Below are 11232 nucleotides of genomic sequence, written 5' to 3' on the forward strand. Positions count from 1 at the left end.
AGTTAAAGATCATCTATCTATGTTGTCATTTTGTTTTAAATAGTTAATCGACATATCAATTGAACATGGTAAAATAATGTGATTCGGTGATGACAGTATATGTTATATATATATATATATTAAGTTGGTGTAACACGATGACAGTGTACGTGAATATATACATATGATATGTTATACTATATTAAGTTGGTGTAACACGAAGAGTGAGTATTTTTTCCGAGTTCCAAACCTACTTAAAACTCTCTCCTCGTCTCCTATATTTCAGGGTTCCAAGTGTCCAGCCCCCGCTTTAAGCTGCAAATCTTAAGTTCACAGCAGGCTGCAGCCCCACAGTTATCAGCATATATACATTACTACAGCCTGCGGAAAGTGAAGTATTACTCCTTATTCATTCACCTTTACTCTTTTTCTTTTTGGAATAAAGAATAACATGTGATGTGTCTACTTCAAGGTTTACCGCTGCCGAAAAAAGAAAAAGAGGTGGTCAGATGTCGGGCGAATCTACTGTTTATAAAATTACTATTATTATTTATTTTCTACTCCTAACATTACTGAACTAAATATTGAGTTCCCATTCATTGTCATAAATAACTAGTCTATGCCATTACATCCACTGGTCTAAATAAGTAGGAATTTGAGGCCAAATATTTGCTCATTGTCACAAAAAACAAGCTTAAAAAGTTCAAGTATCGTGAATAACTTGTTAAAATAAAATGGTATAAACATATCCTAATCGTCTAGCAAGCTTTCACTTTCAGATTCTAATGCTAATTGCGTTTATGGAGGATCCGAAAGAGTCACACCCTAACCGTGTATCCTAATGCAAGCATTCTAATGCTAATTATTTAAGGAAAAATTTGCCTCAGTAGGCCTTTAATGAATGATGGCGACTGCGCATACGTGTGAGCCTATGGTCCAATTTCAATGCATACTGGGCGCCATTTGCATTCAAGTAATGCAATCATCACCTCTAGAAAGACACTGTATTCTTCCTTTCTTTTGTCCAGATTCTCAACACAGAACAGAAGCAAAAGGCAAAATGGAAAATTACTAGAATTTTGCAGCTAAAATGCAAAAAAAGATCCAGCAGCAAGCGTGCCCCCTTACCATAATCACTCATAATTATGGCTTGTTTACAAACAACCCTACTGCAAAATTATAAATTGCCCATACTTTTCTTAGCAGCACTAATCATCACTATCCAAAAGAACAAGAATTGAGTTTCAGACCTTAAGCGTGGGCCAGCGACAAACACCATGTAGCTTTTAACATTCGCATGCTACTGGATACTATTTTTCAACAACCTATGGTACATGATATGGAGTTACTACAATTCAAAGTCTTCACATAAGGAGAAAAAATGGAAAAAGAAAAGACCTACATTATTAGCCGGAAATGCAGATTGATAGAGTTGATTCCACAAAGGGAATCTTAATTGAAACAAGAAGATATCCTATGAATATTTACAGATTGAGATACACTTGTATAAAACCTCAAAATTCCTCAATCATCTGACCCCTAGCTTACTACTACTTTACCTGGTTCTGTCAGCCTATTTATACCAACAAGACCTAAACTCTTAAGAAATTAGCAGCAGATCTAATAATTCATCTTCAATACAATGTTATTGACATTGCCGTCACGTGATTTATCCAGAGCAGCAACCTTAGCTCGGTAAGCTGCAGCTGCAGCGGCAGCCACAGTAGTCTTTACCCTTTCTCCCTGAGAAAGCTCACACGCTTCGCCAATTGAACTAAATCTTAGCTCAGCAGGAGGAATAAAACACTCTTCTGATAGACCCGGAACATTGAATGCCACTTCCTCAATTGTCCATGCTTCTTCCATCCTGGTCTTAGTGTGACTCATAGCCGTTTCACCAAATCGGAAAAGAGTAACAACTGATCGCCCAGAATGAGCAATCATGATCCCCTCGACAGGCCTATAATCTTCAAGGAATGAATTGATTGTCGTCTCCCAATAAACAGCATCGCCCCCATTTGTTTGGATTCGGGTCAAATGTGAGTCTTCCAAGTGTACAAGAAGCCCTGTTCTCTGGCTAAAATACCCAAATAAGACATGCCTAATGATCTCTGCTGGTCCTTCACTCCTGGCTTTCAATGTATGTGGATCAGCACAAAGTTTAAGGATGAAGCAATCCTCACCATTAATCTTCTTTTCTCCAGTGCATTTTGCACTAGCAAACATGTTTGCAGTAGTTCTTGGATCAAGTCCCTACAAGTACAGTTAGGGACAGGGGTCATTTACTGAAACTAAAGGGACCACAAAAGAACGTAACGAAGCTGTATTCCAAAATATACCTGAAGTGCACGTCGCAATGGTCTAACTGGTCCCTTAGCAGCGTGTGCACCGAGCCAAGGGGTATGCCTCCACACAAGTTTCCCATTGCAACCAGCATGAACCTTACTGCTACCAAGCGCAAGCTCCACATACCACATGTCAGGGTTCATTTGCCAGAGCACAAATCCCCCAGATTCAGCTGTCTTAGTTGAATTCCTGCTCTTTATTACCTTCGTTGCCGTCTCAATATCTGATGCCAACATCCTCACCTTTCCCATCGCATAAGCATTATAAATCGTGTTTTGAAGTTTCTGTCCTCCAGACGCCGCAGTATACTGCTGCAATATATACTGAGCAGAAGAAGTCTCCTGCAAATTTAAAGCAACACACAGTCCATCAATTAACTAAGCCTAAATCCAAAATAAATTCATAGTCACACATATTTAATCAATTGGCAAAAAAAATGAGAACGGCAGAACTCAAACAAGGACCACCATCACCTATGTTGCTCGGACTCTCTGAAAATGTCGATGGGTGCGTGACGGATCCTCCAAAAATAGTGCATTTTCGAAGGATCCGACACGGGTACCGCAGCTGTTTTGGAGAGTCCGCGCAACATAGACCATCACGATACTATGCACAATTATCCTCACATTGCATTAAATGAAGAGACTGATAGTCCACCAACTAAGGTAAGAGGTTACATCCAGATAGTCAGTCCAGCCCACAAAAACACATAAATGAAAATTTTAAAAAAAGAAAGAAAAGAAGATAGAACTCAATGGAGCCCATTCTTGTTTTTGGACTCAATGTGGATGTAGCAAGATGTAGCTAATAAAAATATTAACTCCTCCTTTATCTAAAAGAATTTATGTTCACATACAGACTCCCCAACAAAAATGGCACAATCAATTTCCCCATCACGCATTCAAAGAGAAGCCAACAAAACAGCTAAAATCGGTAAAAATACAAAATGACAGGAGAGTATACACCAAATGTCTCAGTTTCATACAGTTATTAATTCAATGAAGTCCAAAAAATTACTTAATTTAGAAAAAAACTGAAAACAACAATTGTTGGAATTGAACCATTTTACAACCTACAGCTTAGCACTGACAACCACCTTTTTTGTCATATCTCACCCACAACACAAAAATAAGAAACAGAAACATTTATCTTTAAATGCCAAACTTTGTTACTGCATAAAAAGATATTTTACAAAAAAAAATGAAAACTTTTGAAACTTGTAATCTAAATTGCTACTTAAACTTTTAAATGTGTAACTATAGAAATTTCTCATTAAGGTTAAAAGTGAAAATGTAAAATTAATTTGGAAATTGAAAGTGTAAAATTAATTGTTACCAAATGTAGAAATGTGTAAGAATGGACTAATAAGGAAATAGCGAGCAAAAGATACTAACAATGGGAGTGTCTTTGATGCTGAGATGAGGCAAAGGGTCATTGTTGCTGACATGCACCGGGGCAAGCGGCGCACCCAAGACACCAAGAAGCAACCTCAGATCCGACCGTTGTAAACCCGACCCAGAAGTTGAAACAGAAGGCGCCCGACATAGCTGACCTTTCATCCACCACCTCTCAGACTTGGAGTCCCCAACCTCCGACCCGTTCGGATCCGGACCCTCCATCAAAGGCGACAATGTCTCAACACATGGCCTGAGACTACCCGATCTTGAAATGTACACTTCCGGTGGTGGAGCGTGACTTCCCTTCCGCCTTCTGAGCAAACCCGAACCCGAAGGTGATGGGCTTCTTCCTCTGGACTTAGCCGGTGATAATCCCCTAACTACCTCATCTTTCAGTGCTGAGAAAAACCCTTGTTTCTTCTCCATTTTGTGCTCCTAAAACCCCACTGAGAAGTGAGTAGAAAAGACTCAAATAAGGAGCCTGAGAGGGGAGAGTATGTAGATGCTGCAGATATGCAGAGAAGGTGTTTGCTAGTTGGTCTCACTGAAAAAGGCAACTAAAGAGAGCAGAAGAATACAAAGGGTAGTGGGGGGGGGGTAGGGAGGGGTATGCCGTTATGAAGAAGCAAAACATTTCCATGCTTTTGCGTTTATATAAGCGTATAATATGTAAAGTTTGAACCTCTAGGGGCACTCCTAATCTACTCATCATTCCCTAGATTTATTACACTAATAAATTGAAATGACAAATCTACCCTTAGGATCTAATGTTTTATTTTTCCTTATTAAAACGATTATTATTGAGTTAGGAAAAAATATCAAGAAATTCGAAATTCATACAAAGATTGTGTTTACTAATGTTATTAATGTTGGGTTTTTTTTCTTTCTAAAACGTGTGAATGGGATATGAAGGAGGCATATTTTGAATTGCACCTTTCTATCTCACCCTCCCTTCTCTATAAATATAGAGGATTTGCCTTATTTTTCATACATTGAAAATTTTGAAATTTCTTCCATTTTCTTTGCGTTGTTTCCAAAACAAAATATAAGTGTCATGTGTGATTTGTTCTATTTTATTGCGCTCGTTGACATACTGGGGTTGAAGTACCACTAAATCAATGTGGGTAATCCGCTACCGCTATACCAGTATAGGTAATCCATTCTATCCTGAAAGGAAATAATCCTAAACCTCGGGTATTAGGAGAAGATTAAATTTCTTAAAGACACACCGTGAATTCAATGGATTTGGATTTAGTTTTATTCTTCCTATGCATTTTTGTTTTTGTTTTATTTTGTAGAATTTTTTGTTTTGAACACAAATTACTAACAATCAAATTATTATCCTAGTCTCTTCCAGCTGTGAATGAATGATATGCATTATACTTCTTCACCAAATACATAGAAAGAAAATTCTTTACATTTTTAATTACTAAGTTTATAGACTAAACTCATTGAAACCAACTAAAGTAACGATATTGATATACATGTATTGGTCAAAATTTGACCGCTGCCGTCAAGTTGATCAACGTCCCGTCCAGGCGGCAAGGCGGTGAAAAACGACATGACCTATTCCACATCAAGCATTCTCGATACCCATCGAGCTAGAAGAAACGATGTTTAGAGGACGACCGAGACAAACATAATGTAAGAGCGTTGGACCAAGAAAATAGCAAAGGTCCCATGACTATATATAGTAAGGAAAAACCTCCGGTTAGAGGGGCTGGGGCTTCTCCCTCTCTCATAACTTCCCTCTTCTGCAATCTTCCTAAAAACAAAGGGAAGAATTTAGCAATCTTCAAAGGAAGATATGTAAAACAACCCCCCATTGATTAATTGATTAATGAGAGACACAATGAAAGTTCCAATAAGATTGGTTACCCTGTAGTACTACTTATTCAGTTAGCTCATTGATCTGGAATTTATTATGTCTAACTAAGATTTACCCCTTCACTTTTTTTGATTAATTTATTCTAAAAGGTTCCAATATCTTTTGAGTCAAACAATACAAATTCCTTCTTAGTACTAGTAGTAAAATATGAGGTACTATTAATTAATTACCAAAGGTTGCGGTGAAGGTGCAACCTTAATTTGAGATTTTAAGTTGAAGCCTGGGAACGAAATCACCTCCAGTAAAAAGTGTTTTACTTGGAAGTGTGAGTTGGAGAAAAGTTAAAACCTAAAAAAACAAATGTGAGGGTAAACATGTCATTTTAGAAAGGTGTATTGGGTGGGGTGAAGTGTCAGTGGCCAGGTAGGTGTACACACACAGACGTATGAAGGAGGAGAAGCACAGTATTAAGCTCCAAAATATACTGTATAGACGAAATGAGTGAAAAGTTGTTATTTTACGCTTTCATTGGCTGGTTGGTTGGGTAAAGATATGGTTTTATCACTTTTCCTTTTTCATCTTTGCTTTTTCTTTATTTTTGCATACAAATCTGAATAGTAAATCCGTATAATTTAGTACTCTCAATCAATGGATAGTTAAAACTTACGAGTGAACATGGTTTATGATCTTTTGCGAAATCTTTTAACATTTTGAATCCGTTTGGTATAGTACTTGGGCTATTTGGTATAAAACATGGGGAAAATGTAAATTAAAAATTAATAATGATATTAGCAAATTGAAGAGTTCTTTATGAAATGCTTAAATAATAAAATTAATAATAATAATGTCAAAGTGTTGTAACTGGTAATAATAATATAAGTAAGAAAGATAAATAATTACTCTATAAGGAAAATAACTTCTGACCACAAATAAGTAAACTCGTCTTTTTTATTTTGATGTAAAATGTGCCTTTGAAAAATACATTATGGTAAAGGGTAACCAAACACTAAATAACTTTCTAATGACAAATATTTTTTGTAAAATGAATATCTATCATTAGGGGCGGATCTAATGTTGTGGTATCAAATTCATCGGAATCTTGTGTATAAATTTGCATGTAAAAATAACTTTTATGAATTTCTCTAAATGTTTTCATACTCAACATAAAAGTAGTACTCCACTATTAAACAAGGGCGTGTGGGAAATGAATTTGCAGAGTAAAGGAAGGATGAAGGTAGAGCAGCTGATGAGTTATAATCATGACCCGAAATGACAGTGAAACGGCTGCTTCTATCTTTGTTTCTATATACGTCCATCCACATCAAACCGTCAACTATTTATCTTTGAGTATAATTTCAATTTGTAGGTATATATCTTTATGACTAATAGTTCTAAAATTTTCATGAGTAAATTGGTGAGAGTAGCATCAAGTTTTATTCCATCCTGCTAAGTAACGTACATGTAGAGAAATTGATGTAGAAGCTGAAATGATGCTGCCAAAATCAACAAGATTTTTAGGTATTTGTAGGAAAAAGGAGAGCTTAGAAGCTAACTACTCTATTTTCATGGATGTCGTCCTCACTCATCAATACTATTTCCTCCATCCCAATTTACGTTTGACTTGACATCAAAGTGGTTAGATAGTTTTATTCAAAAATCTTTGCGCCCATCGCGCCGTGGTGGCTACTTTTGTCGTCCTCTCAGAATCGCTCGATGCTATACCACGAGAATATGATATAATCATATAATACTTCACATTTTCTTTTTAACTTTGACCACAATGTATTTCAAATATAATTTACCAACTCCAATAAATTTCTTTTACTTTCTTTTCCAAATTACCAAAGAAACTCTACTTAGTGTAAACATTTACCTGAACTTTTAAACAACTTATTTTTGTTAGTACGTTTCATATTCTCATCGATCATATTTTGTTAGGAGAAAATAATTAAATAATTATTCTAAATACACTTTTGTCGCTTTTTAGTCGATAATTTGGTCAAAATATTGACCGGACTGGTCAGACTTGCTTGGTCAAAGAAATACTGAAATTAGCGACCAACTCTGGTTGCTAAAGTGGGAGCCACTTATAAAACTTTAATAATTATATTATTATTTAAAAAAATATAAATATAAATAAATATAATTTAAAATTAGTGACCAAAGTTGGTCGCTCACGAAAGAGGAAGCAGATAGAGACCAACTTTGGTCTCTAATCTAGGACCCAATTATAAAATTTTAATAATTATAATATTATTTTAAAAAAAATATAAAATATAAATAAATATAATTCAAAGTTAGCGACCAAAGTTGGTCTCTTACTAAAGGGGAAGCAGATAAAGATCAACTTTGGTCGCTAATCTGGGACCCAGTTCTAACGTTTAACAATTATATTATTATTTTAAATATTATATAAAATATAAATAAATCTGATTTAAATTTAATTTCTGGATAATTAACGACCAAAGTTGGTCTCTTTTCAGGTCAACATTGGTCAAAATTAAAAATCACTTTTGTATTTACTATCTAAATAATATAAATGTGATCCTTTAACACTTTTGTAATACAAGGGATGAATACACTAAAATATACTCTAACATGCTATATATGTAGTTAAAATTGTAAAACGAAGCGTGTTATATATATATATATATATATATATATATATATATATATATATATATATATATAACGTTATAGTATTACATTGAAACACACACACACACATACATACATATAGACACACACACACACACACACAGAGAGAGAGAGAGACACTTCACTGTAATATTATAACGTTTATATAACTTGTTATAGTATATGTTAGTGTGTGTATATATATAACACACACACTTCGTGCTACTTTAACTACATATATAGCATGTTATAGTACATGATACTGTATTCATTATTTGTATTGTAACAGAGTTAATGAATTACATTCATTCATCACTAGGTTATAAGTCGATGAATCAATTATAACATATTAATTGATATAAGTCGAGACGTTTTATTTTTAATCAATACTCTCTCTCTCTCTCTCTCTCTATATATATATATATATATATACTATACTATACTATATATGTACATAATTTTAAATTGAATTAAAATCCTAAATTTTAATATTCAATATTTAATATCAAATATATATATTTAAAAAAATCAAAATAGAAAAAAAAAATTATTTAATTTTTTTTTAGAAATAGCGACGAACTTTGGTCGCTATTTTGGTCAAATAGTCAAAACTTAATTAGCTACCAGAATAGCGACCAACGTTGGTCGCTTTTTGTAAATCCAGAGTCAAAAACGGGTTTCCCCCTCCCATCCTCTTATTTTCTTCCCAAAATTTCCCCAAACTCTCTCTCAACACATTCTCCTCCCCTTCTCTATTTCCCTCACACAAATTAATTCCCCCACTCCGCGCCACCACTATGACCGCGCCACCACCGGTACCACTGTCCGCTATCACTGTTTGCCGGAGCCGCTGCTATCATTCTCCTCCTTTGCAGCACCACCATTTTCATTGTTGTTCAAAGTTAGTAATCTACCTTATTAGCTTTTTAATTTTTAATTTTTGCTATATAATTTTATGTATTTTTTTAGAGTTTTTGTCTATTTAGTATTAGGGTTTTTGGTTTGAACTACATTAGATTTAGAATTAAGGTATAGAACTCAAATTAATGGATTTAAATTATTTAATGTATAAATTATGAACTTAAGGTAGAACTTATGAACTACCTTAAATTATGAACTTATGGTTTTTAATAGAACTCAAATTAATGTATTTAAATTATTTAACTTATAAATTGATTTAAGGTATAAATTATGAATTGAACTTTTTGGATATGAATTGAACTTTTAGCATATGAATTGGACTTTTAGGATATGAATTGGACTTTTAGTTAACTAAAAAAAGATTAGGATATGAATTAACTAAATTAATTTGATCTTGTTTTATTTGTATAGATGGAACATCGTACTTGGATGTACAATAGAAATTATCCTAATCGGCAGGGATTGCGAGAGGATTTTGTAGAAGGGGTGGATGACTTTATTAGACATGCAATGTCACTTCCACCATACCTAAGTGAAGGAGTAATTAGGTGCCCTTGTGTTAGGTGCGACTGTATGAAGTTTGGAAAACCGGCGGAAGTTAAGCATCATCTTTATAGGAAGGAGTTTATAGCAAATTACTTTGTGTGGACTAATCATGGAGAGATCGATGGTAGCCATGGGATATTTCATAACATGGTTGTGGGTGAAAGTAGTAGGTCTGTGGAGAATACAAATCGTGATTCTAGAATTCATGATATGATTGCGGATGTTTTTGGGATGCGTTTAGGGGGTGAGCCCAATGAAAATGTTGAACAAACTCATAATGATGACGCAAAATGTTTTTATGAACAGTTAGAGGAAGCTAGTTGTCCACTACGTAATAGAAGTCCGCACTCCGAGCTGTCTGTTGCAGTTAGATTACTAAGTATCAAATCTGATTGGAATATTTCTCAAGCAGCCATGGACTCTTTCATTGACCTTATGAGTGAACTAGTTGACTCTAATATCAAATTACCTAGTGATTTCTATAAGGCAAAGAAATTAGTTTCTAAGTTCGGACTTTCGTCAGTGAGAATTGATTGTTGTGAAGATGGTTGCATGTTATATTATAAAGATGATACAAATTTAAGCAGTTGTAAATTTTGCGAAAAGCCTCGTTTCAAGAGGCTTTCCAGCGGGAATATGGTCACTATCAAGGCGATTCATTATTTACCTCTTATACCTAGGTTAAAGAGGTTATATGCGTCGATGAGTTCTGCTCCTCATATGAGATGGTACTTTGAAAATAGAAGATCACTTGGTGTTATGTGTCATCCTTCATATGGAGAAGCTTGGAAGTACTTTGATAGAACATATCCAGATTTTACTAGTGAACCAAGGAACATTCGGTTAGATCTGTGTACGGATGGCTTCACGCCTTTTTTTGTATTTGCGACACCGTATTTATGTTGGTCTGTCTTTCTTACACCTTATAATCTACCACCCGAGTTGTGCATGACTAGTCCATATATATTCTTAAATTGTATTATCCCCGGTCAACGTAATCCGAAAAGTTTAATAGATGTATATTTTCAACCTTTGATTGATGAGCTGAAACAATTGTGGTACGATGGTGTTGAAACATATGACGTATCAACCAAGCAGAATTTCAATTTGCGTGCTAATTTAATGTGGACAATTAACGATTTTCCTGCGTATGGAATGTTGTCTGGGTGGATGACTACTAGGAAGATAGCTTGTCCTTACTGCATGGAAAATAGTAAAGCGTTCACTTTAAAACATGACCGAAAACAATCATGGTTTGATTGTCACCATCAATTCTTGCCCCCTGATCATGAGTTTAGAAGGATGAAAAATGCATTCTAAAAGAATAAAATGGAATATGATTCTCCACCTCCGATACTTTTAGGTGAGGAAATTTGGGATAGGGTCCAGAACTTCAGTAGATTTACTGAAGCTCCACCTTATAGATTCCCCGGATATGGTGTTACTCATAATTGGATGAAACAAAGTATATTTTGGGAGTTGCCTTATTGGAAGAATAATCTTCTCCGTCACAACCTTGATGTCATGCATATTAAGAAGAATTATTTTGACAATTTATTCAACACAGTGATGGATGTT

The 11232-nt window shown here is 34.9% G+C and overlaps 1 protein-coding gene across 1 annotated transcript; it reads right to left on the reverse strand.

Moving 5' to 3' along the window:
• Positions 1-1361: 1361 nt before the first annotated feature.
• On the reverse strand, positions 1362-4416 carry LOC104241996 (uncharacterized). Its single transcript, XM_009796972.2, has 3 exons — positions 3720-4416; positions 2319-2666; positions 1362-2232 (listed from the first exon to the last, which is right to left on the reverse strand). Exons 1-3 carry the CDS (start codon positions 4146-4148, stop codon positions 1600-1602), a joined length of 1410 nt encoding a protein of 469 aa, XP_009795274.1. The 5' UTR covers positions 4149-4416; the 3' UTR covers positions 1362-1599.
• Between the last annotated feature and the right edge of the window lie 6816 nt (positions 4417-11232).

This window comes from Nicotiana sylvestris, chromosome 4, assembly GCF_000393655.2.
Source record: "Nicotiana sylvestris chromosome 4, ASM39365v2, whole genome shotgun sequence".
NCBI classification, from domain to species: domain Eukaryota; kingdom Viridiplantae; phylum Streptophyta; class Magnoliopsida; order Solanales; family Solanaceae; genus Nicotiana; species Nicotiana sylvestris.